General features: G+C 39.5%; 1 protein-coding gene across 1 annotated transcript; it reads right to left on the bottom strand.

Moving 5' to 3' along the window:
* Positions 1 to 2,948: 2,948 nt before the first annotated feature.
* LOC124117221 (mitochondrial import inner membrane translocase subunit Tim21-like) lies at positions 2,949 to 11,336 on the bottom strand. The gene is made up of 6 exons (XM_046478997.2): positions 10,968 to 11,336; positions 9,812 to 9,874; positions 8,921 to 9,018; positions 8,098 to 8,171; positions 6,437 to 6,536; positions 2,949 to 4,543 (listed from the first exon to the last, which is right to left on the bottom strand). Exons 1-6 carry the CDS (start codon positions 11,257 to 11,259, stop codon positions 4,454 to 4,456), a joined length of 717 nt encoding a protein of 238 aa, XP_046334953.1. The 5' UTR covers positions 11,260 to 11,336; the 3' UTR covers positions 2,949 to 4,453.
* Positions 11,337 to 13,495: the final 2,159 nt, after the last annotated feature.

The raw sequence follows: 13,495 nt of genomic DNA, 5'->3' as shown, positions 1-13,495 counted from the left end.
AGCGAGTAACTCGATCAGTACTAAGCCTGGGATAAGAGGGAGCAACTTAGAATTCAGCAACTCAACGTCTCTTGAGGACGATCTTTGCCGTAGATCACGTCACTGAGGATCTTCTGTTACTCAGCCGTGAAGAGATCACTCGTTTAATGACAATACACTTATATTACATATTGCGTAATGACATCACGTGAGGACGGGACTATTTTTGACATCAGCTGATCGATCGAATGGCGGCGTCGGTAGCACTGTGCAGCTGTACTCTCTACTCTCGACAGGAACTACTATTATTTCACAAAACACAAGAGATACATAGACGCACCACGCATGCATCACAACATATGAATATGTCCAGTCTTTGAGTCGTTACCATCACCTTGGCGCTTGGATTTTTTAAAGAAAACATTTTTCCTTGTGAAAGTTAACTTGAATAAGAAATGAGTAATCTTATTTGCCCCCCTCCGTAAAAAAGTTAACTACGGCCTTGCGCTAACATCGCTTTGCAAAACGGCACCCGCATCTCGTGGTGCAAATGAGAGTAGCATCCTTTGGACCAAGTAGACAGTCGTCAACCGATGCAATCTCGCCAATCTTTCGAAATTGAGTGAGTGAATTGGGGATAACGAAGCTTTTAACAGTACTCGTGGTAACAAATGTTATATTTGGGATAACACTTTCTTAGTAAATTACAGATTCTGGTACTTTTTTGTTGGTTGTGTCAGTTGTCAGACTTTCATATTTTGGAAGCCTCGGTGGGTTAGATCGATGACTTTGAGGGCTGGTGATTAGGTGCCTCTCTCTGTGGCAGTGTGTGTTCGAATCCCGGATGGGACTCAACCAAAAATATATGTTCTTTACTAAGAAAGAGTTATCCCAAATACAACATTTGTTACATTTGACCACTTTCTAAATGACATTGTGTGTTCACAGTATTCTATTCGCTGCTTTGAACAGTATTTCAGTAATATCACGGCGTGTCAGCTTATGTGGGAGAAAAGCCTGAAGCGATGTAAGTCTCGGATGTTTACCACTTTGGTGAAACCCACGAGAACGGGTATAGTGCTGACAAACCTAGAAAAATAATCGGGATTCGAACCAGCAATCATAGGTTTCCGGCGTGCCCAAGGGACAGCGAATTGCGGTGCCTTTGACGACTGGGCCACCCGTGCCCCGCTCCGAAACTGAATAGATGGTGTTTTGGATTCCAGTCAGCTCCATGACACGACTCAACGAGTTTGAAGCTGGATTTTCCGTTGAATGAGGATGTTTCTAGCGTGGTAATGTTTGTATGTACTATATACTATAATGGACATAATTTTAAACTGGCACATTATCGTTCCTTATAGTCTATCTCGTACAAAGCTGCGCCCTTTATCAGTGTTCGAAATACCTGCCTGCCCGACCGTCCGAGACTTGTTGATTTCAACTCGGGCTGCCAGATTTTCAAATCCCCCTGCCCGACGGTCGGGTTATATTTCATAGGTGAAAATATTCTAAATATTTCCCGATGATAAGCATTAATTCACATGTAAAGATGAATGATAAAATGTAACCAAAAAGAAACCCCGTTAGCTTATCCTGAGAAACATATGATTATAGTGGGCAGGCAGGTTTTGGTCAGGGCTGGCAAGTATTTCAGCTAGCCAGTCCTGTGGTCTGGCTGAAATTTTGGGGAGTTTCATACCCTGCCTTTATTGACCCTTGAGAAAACAGTCCATATAATCAAATCACCAGCTACGGGTGTTGTATTCATACGCCACCCTTATTCCTGCGGGGCTTTTTTACATACCGATTTATTTCAAGTCAAGGACATATCAAAACGTTTCATACACTTGTAATGACAACAGTATAGATAGGGGGCTCGTTTAGGAATCTATCTATCTATCTATCTATCTATCTATCTATCTATATGCATAATCCATGATTCCAGCAACCCTGGCGTGTCAGGACATTGTTTCGCTGGCGTGTCTTGCAACAATGTTTCACAAATGACTTCATTGGGTACTGTGACGTGTTTGTGGTGGTGAATTCCAAAGGTAGGCTGATTGGAAATTTCTTACCTGTGTGTAAAAAGCCTATTTGAGATAACTGTTAGGTACGTTTTGAAAGAACTTGTATTTAATTACTTATGATAAAATATAAATAAAGCAACTCATGAAGTAGATGTAATCTCCATATCAGTAAAACACCAAGCACTGTAGCTCACCTGGATATGTAGTCAAACATAACGAAGGACACAAAACAAAAGTATGAGGATTGATATCAAAATATTTTCTGACTGATTAAGATCGGATCTTAGTTCTCACTACCGCTAATTTGTTTAGTGATAGCGAGAACTAAGATCTGATTTTAAAGAGACTGAACTATTTTCGGAATGAATGCCTGAGGACTGAAAACTAACACTCAAATCCTAATGACTTGAAGAAAATATGACGTCATAAGAGATGGAGGTGAGGTGAGGTGAAGTGGGGTTTAACATGGCCTACAAGATAATTGCACTTACAAATACAGGATGTGCATGCATGTATGTGTGTGGCTGTTTGTGCTAGTCCCCACTTATGCTGATTTTATAGTGCTAGTTCACTGAGATACCATGCTGCAGTTACACATGAATACCCCACTCAGGCACAGTATACTGTCCAGTACTTGTTCTTGACCCTTAATGCCAAGCACCAGGCAGGGTAACAACCATCTTTTAACGTCTTTTGGTATGACGTGGCCGGGGATCGAACCCTGGACCATTCCGCTCTCTCCGGGTTGACACTCTACCACCACTAGACCACAGAGGCAGTCAACAAGAGATGGAAGGCAGGCACAACAAGGCGTTGACTGCATGAGCAATGATCCACATTGCTTGGCATGATGACACACAACCAGCAAACTCACACATTTTGAAAATACTCATGAAAATACTCTCTGAAGCATGAGAAGAAGCAACACTGAAAAATCAAAATCATTCATATAGTTTATTCTTTAGTTTGTATCAAAACACTGAAGGTGTGTGACCATCTGATATTCTAGGGAGGGGCATGGGATTTGTTTGGCCATCCCAAATTTGTTCCAGAAAAAAAAATATCAACAGGTTTTACCAAATATAAAAATAAAATCTCTGAAAAAAGTGAGCAGAGAATTTTTTAAAAATTGTTAGGCATCTCTCACAAAAAGAAGTGTTTTGAAATAGAAACAAAATCTATCCTGTCTCTAACAGAACTTGAGCCCCGCCTCCCCCAGAATATTGACTGGTAGGTCCGTAAGTCCTCATCAAGCATGATTGTATATTTTCTAGAATATATGATCCTTTGGTAAATTGAAAATAGCAATGGAACTATAAATATCCTGTGCATAGTATACATGACACACAACATAGCATAGTTGGTATATACAGTACATCATACTGTATTCTTGTTAAAGTTTTGGTTTAAAATACAGTGTTTGACACTCTCACTTTCCTTGTAGCAAATTTCACTGGCTAGTATAACATTGTAATGGGTAATGAAACAGTATAAATTGCTATTTCAGCTTTTCAGTAATTTATGACTGTTTTTGAATTCATGAAACGAGTGTTTAGACATCTCAAGGATCAAATCTCATTAAAATCAGATGTGCTGAAGGTCTGCCAAAACCTTCATATAAAGTCTAGACAGGTGAACCCAGATACTGAACTTTGACCACCAAGACCAAATGAAGGTTACCATTTTCTTGAGTTATTTAGATGTCAAGGTTTTAAAATGATTAAACTTAATTTCTTTACTTCTGTTTAGAAAGAAAACCACACAGAACAATAAATATTCCTCCCATTGTAGGTGTAGAAGCCATGGTGCCTAAGTCACAGGTGTATAGAATACCAACAATAAAATAAGGCAGCCTTTATTATTTCCATTCAAAGCTGCCTGTTTATGTTCATATTGAGACACAGAAATGAGATATGTTATCCTGAAAGCAATAAAATAAGGCAGCCTTTATTATTTCCATTCAAAGCTGCCTGTTTATGTTCATATTGAGACACAGAAATGAGATATGTTATCCTGAAAGCTTGCTCTCTTGTTTTGAGTATTTAGAAGCCTCAATGCTGGTTAGAATGTTCACCTGATGTGACTTAATTTTTGTCAGATCCTCCACGGAGAGGTGTTGTATTTGAAATAAAGATCTGATATTAATATGTAACAAACTGATTTGTTGAGACTGAAGTATGAACAATGTTTTTACTTATGACATGATTTTCTGGATCATATTTTTTATTTATGTATATTACCAATAGCTACTCATATCACCGTAGGGTTTCGTGAAATTAAAGTTAACTGACAATCATTATGGTCTGGTGATAAAGTTGGAAACAAGTTGTCCATACACACACCTTAAACTGTATCAAACAACACATCCTCCGGCGATGCTAACAGTTATACAAGTCACTACTGAGGCGTCAGCACACACGTCACACACAATGTACAGGTGTGTATCACGTATTGTCCACAACTAACACAGTCCGCGCTGGGTAGCCCTGCAACTCAGCAACAACGTAGCGGTACTCGTATCTCCCTGCTTCGTTCTGAAACAATGGACACATTCAAGAATAAATACAAACTTACGACTGTGTTCAGACAGGGGACCCAGGGCACTGACTCATGAAAACATTGTACCCATTAAATCATATGAAATGCATGGAGTATTAAAGTTGTGTCACACATGACTCATGGCATGTCAGCTTAGTGTTGGATGCAAGTTGAAGACGTTTACCGCCTTGATGAAATCTGGGGTCATAGGCTATGTCATAATTAAGGTCTGCAGGCAGAAAATGGCATAGGTCTTGGATTTTTATCACTTTGGTAAATCTCACCAGAATGACAATTGTATGAGGATAATAATCAAGATTGTATGAGGATCATAATCAGGATTGTATGAGGATCATAATCAGGGTCCATCAGGATTGCATGAGGATCATAATCAAGATTGTATTGAGGATCATAATTAGTGAATCAGGATTATATGAGCATCATAATCAGGGTCCATCGGGTTTGTAAGGAGATCAAAATCACGGTCCAGGATTGTATTGAACATCATAATCAGGGTTCAGGATTGTATTGAACATCATAATCAGGGTTCAGGACTGTATTGAGCATCATAATCAGGGTTCAGGATTGTATTGAACATCATAATCAGGGTTCAGGACTATATTGAGCATCATAATCAGGGTTCAGGACTGTATTGAGCATCATAATCAGGGTTCAGGATTGTATTGAACATCATAATCAGGGTTCAGGACTGTATTGAGCATCATAATCAGGGTTCAGAATTGTATTGAGCATCATAATCAGGGTTCAGGATTGTACTGAACATCATAATCAGGGTTCAGGATTGTATTGAACATCGTAATCAGGGTTCAGGATTGTATTGAACATCATAAACAGGGTTCAGGATTGTATTGAGCATCATAATCAGGGTTCAGGATTGTATTGAACATCATAATCAGGGTTCAGGATTGTATTGAACATCATAATCAGGGTTCGGGATTGTATTGAGCATCATAATCAGGGTTCAGGATTGTATTGAGCATCATAATCAGGGTTCAGGATTGTATTGAACATCATAATCAGGGTTCAGGATTGTACTGAACATCATAATCAGGGTTCAGGATTGTATTGAGCATCATAATCAGGGTCCATCAGGATTAAGTGGGGATCATAATCAGGGTCCATCAGGATTAAGTGGGGATCATAATCAGGGTCGTATGAGGATCATAATCAGGGTCCAGGATTGTATTGTGGATCATAATCAGGGTTCAGGATTGTATTGAGCATCATAATCAGGGTTCAGGATTGTATTGAGCATCATAATCAGGGTTCAGGATTGTATTGAACATCATAATCAGGGTCCAGGATTGTATTGTGGATCATAATCAGGGTCCATCAGGATTAAGTGGGGATCATAATCAGGGTCCATCAGGATTAAGTGGGGATCATAATCAGGATCGTATGAGGATCATAATCAGGGTCCAGGATTGTATTGTGGATCATAATCAGGGTTCAGGATTGTATTGAGCATCATAATCAGGGTTCAGGATTGTATTGAGCATCATAATCAGGGTTCAGGATTGTATTGAACATCATAATCAGGGTCCAGGATTGTATTGTGGATCATAATCAGGGTCCATCAGGATTGAATGGGGATCATAATCAGGGTCCATCAGGTTTGTATGAGGATCATAATCAGGGTCCAGGATTGTATTGTGGATCATAATCAGGGTACATCAGGATTGTATGACCATGAGGATCATAATCAGGGTCCATCGGGTTTGTAAGGATATCAAAATCAAGGTCCAGAATTGTATGAGGATCATAATCAGTGTCCATCAGAACTGGGTCAATGGACGACAAGCATATAGTCTTGTGTGAGAAATAATCAAAGCATGATCACATAATTAAGACCATAAGCAAACGTTTACCTGCTTCATCTCCGCAGTGACGGTGGCCTTTCCATGCGGGCCTTCAACATAGAAGCGCATCCTCATGTGTTTCACGCCACCACTCTCAAACTCTTGATGGCTGCAACACAATACAACACTGTAACTACCCTGATGGCTACAACACAAGACAACACTGTAACAACCATGATGGCTAAAACACAAGACAACACTGTAACAACCATGATGGCTACAACACAAGACAACACTGTAACTACCATGATGGCTACATGCCAAGACAACACTGTAACAACCATGATGGCTACAACACAAGACAACACTGTAACTACCATGATGGCTACATGCCAATACAACACTGTAACCACCCTGATGGCTACAACACAATACAACACTGTAACAACCATGATGGCTACAACACAAGACAACACTGTAACTACCATGATGGCTGCAACACAAGACAACACTGTAGCTACCATGATGGCTACAACACAATACAACACTGTAACCACCCTGATGGCTACAACACAAGACAACACTGTAACTACCATGATGGCTACAACATAATACAACACTGTAACTACCATGATGGCTGCAGCACAAGACAACACTGTAACTACCATGATGGCTACAACACAAGACAACACTGTAACTACTGTGATGACTACAACATAATACAACACTGTAACTACCTTGATGGCTACAACACAATACAACACTGTAACTACCATGATGACTACAACACAATACAACACTGTAACTACCTTGATGGCTACAACACTGTAACTACCATGATGGTAACAACACAATACAACACTGTAGCTACCATGATGGCTACAACACAATAAAACACTGTAACTACCATGATGACTACAACACAATACAACACAATACAACACTGTTACTACCATGATGGCTGCAACACAATACAACACTGTAACTACCGTGATGACTACAACACAATACAACACTGTAACTCCCATGATGGCTGCAACACAATAAAACACTGTAACTACCATGATGGCTGCAACACAAGACAACACTGTAACTACCATGATGGTAACAACACAATACAACACTGTAGCTACCTTGATGGCTACAACACAATACAACACTGTAACTACCATGATGACTACAACACAATACAACACTGTAACTACCATGATGGTAACAACACAATACAACACTGTAGCTACCATGATGGCTGCAACACAATACAACACTGTAACTCTGTAACTCTCAAATAATTTGGGCTTTTTCTTATCAATTTGAACATTATTAAGGGACTTGTCATTTATCATCATGAGAAAATGCTACATGAAATGGGTTCTGGGGTGTGCCGTTGGGAGTGTGTGTAAAAAATATGATGCAGTCCTTAGGCCAACACACACCACCCCCCCCCCCACCCCCACCCCCCATAATACTATAATAAGTGACCAGTATTACTTCAATGTAATTTTATTTCTTCAATATGGTTACTTTCAGGTAAGATTGCTCATGTTGGTGCCTAAAAGTAACTTATAATAATCTTTTAATTTTTTTTACCAAAAACTATACCAAACAAAAGTAGAAATACTGGTTGACCTACACATAAACCTCATACACAAGAATAGACATAAATCTTCAGGATGACCTTCACCCAAGGGAGACAACAATCCATTATTCTGGTTGACTTCTACCATTACCTGACATGTCTTCTACGCCGACGTCTCGTCATCTCACCATAGCCTTTCATTGGCTCACCCAGCATACTGATCAACTGAAACACAATAAATACTGTGAAAATACCCTGGTACAAAAGCGTAGAACTTGATACCTGATAATAGTAATTGAGTATTATTTTACACAGCAAGATACGACACATAATGGAGGGCTTAACACATTGTACCCATGCGGGGAATCAAACCCATGCATTCGGCGTGAAGCGTTAATGCTTTAGCCCACTGCCCTACTTTTTATTAAAGAAACCAACAACACATAGTGGGAAAGAAAATGAGTAAAAAGATTCCCCAAAGAAATTAGTTTTAGAAATTGTCACATTTATACTACAAGCCATCCTGTAAAGTAGTTGATGCTATTTCACTCGCCCGAACAAATGTTCTCCAGCCTTGACTTATGGGACAGGACTAGTGGTGAACCCTGGACAAGTTTTAACACCATTAGACCAATGTAAATATCATAGCAATAGTGTATGATACTCACTACTTGTCATAGTTCACAAGTGTTTCTCATGTTTAGATAATATTAACAGAACATAACTCTAAATCAATGAAAAGAAGTTGACATAACTTAATTATTATCAAACTAACATTCAACTGATCCACTGGCTTCGTCAGCTGCATATTTAAGTCAAAACCATTACATTTGTAGTGTTAGTTTTAACAATGTTTGAGGTAAGTACATCGACCACATAAAAGTCGTGGCCAGGATCAAACTTCTCTAGTATTGGTCGAGTTGGTGAGTATCAGAGCAGAGTATGACCACGACAAATCCTGCTGCTACACTTACTTGATCATTCTCCATACATTTCTTTAAAGCATTTCCATATATACCACTTGGACTCTGCGATGAGAACAGCTCTCGGCCAACCACATAGAAAATGATCCCTGGTGCAATCAAAATCATTTACAAATTTATATTTATCACAAATGTCTAGAAAACAAGATGTTTCAGGGATATAACTAATCCATTAGCATGAGACAAACGAAAATCTAGAGGAACTGGTTGTTTTCTCCAAAAGCCTAGTTATACTACATACACCATCAATGATTTATGGACTAGCTAGATTTTACAAAAAATATCTACCCCCTGCATTGAGGCATGGAAACAAAAAATCTTACAAAAATCTTATTATTATATTGAACAGTCCACAAGGATTTCTTTCTCTCAGAAGGGAGAAACTCATGAACATGCATAGCAGAAGGAAAGATAAATTGTACTTATTGTTTTCTGATACATTATCACTTCAAAATGAGAACATGCAATGGGAGCGCCCAAGGGAAGCAACTCTGCACAGTGAATTGTGGCTCTTCAGACAACTGAGCCACCAGTGCCCCTAAAAACAATGTTTGTAGCATATGTTGTCAGAATAGGGCTGTAGCCATGGTAACAATATGCGATATGAATCACATAATACATGAAATGATACATGAAACTCAATGCCAGTCATTCTAAGGATTATTAACATTATTAACCCTTTTATTATAGTTCCTCTTTTCGAAACGTTTTTTCACTCAAAGTATAACAAAAAAACAAGTGTTTATTTTTCGTTTTATATATCACTTTAAGGAATGTAACCTATACAATCATGTCTCATCATATTTTTCTGTCTCTTGCATTTCGAACTGGAAATCCATGGAATAATACATGGAACGGGTTTAGACCATAACCTGAGTATACCTGTTATACCGACGCCAACCAGAATGACCAAACCATAGGAGATATCTTTTCCAGCTTCCTTCACTGAAAATGAGGAGATAAAGTCATCATCAAGTCAGTTATCATGACATCATGTTGCAGCATGTTTGTAATCTGCCTCAGTTCTGATGGGTTTCAAGTGAGTGAGTGAGTGAGTGAGTGGGTGGGTGGGTGGGTGGGTGAGTGAGTGAGTGAGTGAGTGAGTGAGTGGGTGGGTGTGTGGGTGGGTGGGTGGGTGGGTGGGTGAGTGAGTGAGTGAGTGAGTGAGTGAGTGAGTGAGTGAGTGAGTGGGTGGGTGGGTGGGTGGGTGGGTGAGTGAGTGAGTGAGTGAGTGAGTGAGTGAGTGAGTGAGTGAGTGTGTGGGTGGGTGGGTGGGTGGGTGAGTGAGTGACTCATCAATATTCCAGCTATATGAGCACAGTCTGTAAATAATCAAGTCTGGACCAGACAATCGAGTGACTGGAGTGAGTGTGTGAGTGAGTGAGTTAAATATTGAACTGTAAATGTGGAGCAATCCATAGTAACACCTTTGAAGCAGTGAGACTATATGTATTTCAAACAATTACTTATAATATTCATAACAAGCCTAAGAAGTAATGCATCATATTTTCACATATTTTTCACTTTCACACAAATATAAACCTAGGATTGCAGGCTTTAGATTGAAGGTAAACTATACTCTTGTCAAAGCCTTACAAGTGGAAGACATCTGACTGCTCTGGAGAGTAAGTGAGGGATTGATAAGTATCTCAATGCAGTGGCAGTTAGGACACTGTATAATATTTGTCAGGTTGATGTTGAAGGGAAGCCTGAAGTGATGCAGCTCTAAGCATTTACCACACTAGCGAAACACACAACAGGTGGGTGTGCATATGGATATGGTACTGACAGACCTATGATCATAAAGTCTGGGTGAGCCAGGATTTGAAAATCCATCTTTAATTTCTGTCAATCAATTGTGAAGACTCAGCATCCCTCTAGACTGCAAGAATGTTACGTTAGGTGGCATTCCACACCAACCAGTAAATGCCAGATAGTAAAAGTGGAGCAGTACAACGCTTAGATTTAACAGCTGTGCTAGACCAAATCTTGTAGGTAATATCAAGTTTTAAGTGGGCAGGTGGGTACAACAACTGACCTTTTTCTCCGCGTGTCAACCCCGAATAAGGACCCTCTTTGGCTTTCACAATTTCTTTCTTATTTTCATTCTGTTTTTGGGTTGCATAGAACCTTTGACTTTGTAGATTTCTTATTAAATCAAAGTCTCCATTTAAACATGTGATTGCTAGAGGTTTTCTATTCGATGCGGATCGCAAACTTCTGTACGTAGTCCTAGAATAAATACTGTCGCTGTGTATAAAATGAAAGACATTGTCCCTTGATGGAACATGTTTAAGTAGCCGTGACAATTTAGTTATTGTTTGATTCATTCCCTTGATTTATGCTTAAATGTCAAATTGCATTGACGGTAATCTTCCCAAACGCGTGTTGTCGAAACGTCCCCAGATTAGAGTTATCTACCCTTGGTACGTTACTCCCAAAACTAATTGTACTAGTTAAACCGAGTACAAAAGAGTCAGAGCGTCAGATAGTTTGACTTTAATCTAAGCGTGATTGGGATTTTACGCTGATCGTAGAAGCAATACCAATAAGGGGGACACTGTGAATATGTTAAAGATGGATATTCAAATGATTGAGTGAATGCTATTTACGCATTCAGCAATGTCACAGCAAAATATTGTCAGCCTGTAAATAATCGAGTCTGGGTGAGGCAAACTAGTTGCTGATATTATGATCATCATGCCATACCGGTATGAAGACAGGTGAAATCAACCACATCCATCGTGGTGAGAAACCAATTTTTGATAATTTTAAGAAAATACTAAAAGAGTCAGCGATGATTGAAAAATTCATTGCCACAAAAAACAATGGCCTATTACAATTTGAACGAAAATGGGGAAAAATCCTACACAAATTAATATAATAATCATGCCCTGTACAATAAGGCTATAGATCAGTTATGCCTCAAATAGCAATACTATCAAAATTGTTTTAGTTATATCTGACTATCGATACAACTTTTCATGCTCTTCTTGAGGCATATCGTGTGTGTGTGTGTGTGTGTGTGTGTGTGTGTGTGTGTTTCAATTATGCATGCTATATTTACATCACATGAAATGTACATCCATGTAACGTATTTTCACTACAATTGACTAAACCCACTGTGTAACCTCTGAACCTGATGTACAACCCTTCTAAAGGAATAAAAAATGTAAAAAAAACCCCCAAAAAACACATCCATCGCATCCACGTACGAACAACAAAGGAGTTCTCGGGATCTATTCTAACCCGGTTGTCTTGAGGAATCGATGTTCAGGTGAGGGATCGAATCCACAAAGCTACCATAGCTAACGATACGTCTATTCAGGGATTTGATTTTAGTCTTGACCAGACTCCCGGCTCCCTCATCTTCCCGAGGCGAGGGCGATAACTGACTATAAAAGCCCGTGTCATGAATATACATCCCACCACTTGGTTGTTGTCACTCCAGCTTGATAACAGTGTAATAATCTACATCGAAATGTCGCTATATGCACTAAACCAGAAGTTGTTATCATAAAGTTGTACGTTTTTCTTACTTATTTGCCAACTTCTATTATGCCAATCAAACAGTTATAATAGTCCAGTTACCTGTTACCGCCCTTGCCTCGGGAAGATGAGCCAACTGGGCTATGGCAAAGTCTATGTTAGAGGTCGCTGATGCTCACATTATTTGGGTAATGAGCCAGTAAGTCGTATATAGGTCCCTGATGAACGGAACGGGCAAAGTGGTAAAATTCATACAGAATTTTTTTGTATTACTTGGTGTTCTAGATCGTGCCAAACACATTAACACACCACTAAGTGTTGTGTAAATGATCTGATTTAAACTTCCTAAGGCGGCATTTTATAATAAACCACCAGTTGGGGATATGGGTTAGAATACACATGGGGCTCCAGCAACCTATGCCAGTCCTTGGAGGCGTCGCAACGGATTTCGTGGTTCGACTAATTTTTAAATGACTTGGTTTAAGTGAGGCGTTGAAAAACAATAACGAATACGGTTGAATACCAATAGAACGAACATGGATAGAGCAAACAAACGGGGACAAAGAGTGGATACAATCTTCTGTATATTATCATATAAATATACGTATATAACAAACTCTCTGCGGCGAATTAACGCATGCAGCGAACTGATATTTTATCCCCGACAAGCCGAAATACCTCTAATTGGTGACGTGAAGAGCGAACTGAGAAATCTAACTCAGTGTCATTCAGCCCAGGGTGCAGTTGTACAAAGCGATCTTAGTGCTAAGGTTGTCGTTACTCCCATCCCCATAGACTTACGACAGTCGTAGCGCTGAGGTTGTGTCACGTGACCTACTCTACTCGCATAAACCCTGTCTCTTGGTGATGATGTTACGGGTGCCTCCGTGGAGCCGTATTGTACAGCCCTTTTTAATCAAGGTAAATGTCTTTTGTTGATTCCCGACTCAATCCTTTTTTATTTATCAATAACTTCTGATTATAGAAAAATCGTTGATCAGATATTCCAGATTACTGGGGCGGTTTACGTTGTCTTTGTCCAGCTGTTGCATAGAGAACACCTTGATGGCAGCTTGA

Source organism: Haliotis rufescens, unplaced genomic scaffold, assembly GCF_023055435.1.
Source record: "Haliotis rufescens isolate VD_foot unplaced genomic scaffold, xgHalRufe1.0.p SCAF_17, whole genome shotgun sequence".
NCBI lineage: Eukaryota > Metazoa > Mollusca > Gastropoda > Lepetellida > Haliotidae > Haliotis > Haliotis rufescens.
Note: the sequence above shows the minus strand (reverse complement) of the source record. Positions and strands in the feature narration are given on the sequence as shown.

Excerpts from the sequence above, each read along its gene's own strand:
- LOC124117221 (XM_046478997.2), bottom strand. The coding sequence starts at position 11,259 with ATGAATCAAACAATAACTAAATTGTCACGGCTACTTAAACATGTTCCA. Across the intron at positions 9,875-10,967 it reads GTTGACACGCGGAGAAAAAG|TGAAGGAAGCTGGAAAAGAT; the intron begins GTCAGTTGTTGT and ends CCTCATTTTCAG. Across the intron at positions 4,544-6,436 it reads TCACTGCGGAGATGAAGCAG|AACGAAGCAGGGAGATACGA; the intron begins GTAAACGTTTGC and ends CCATTGTTTCAG.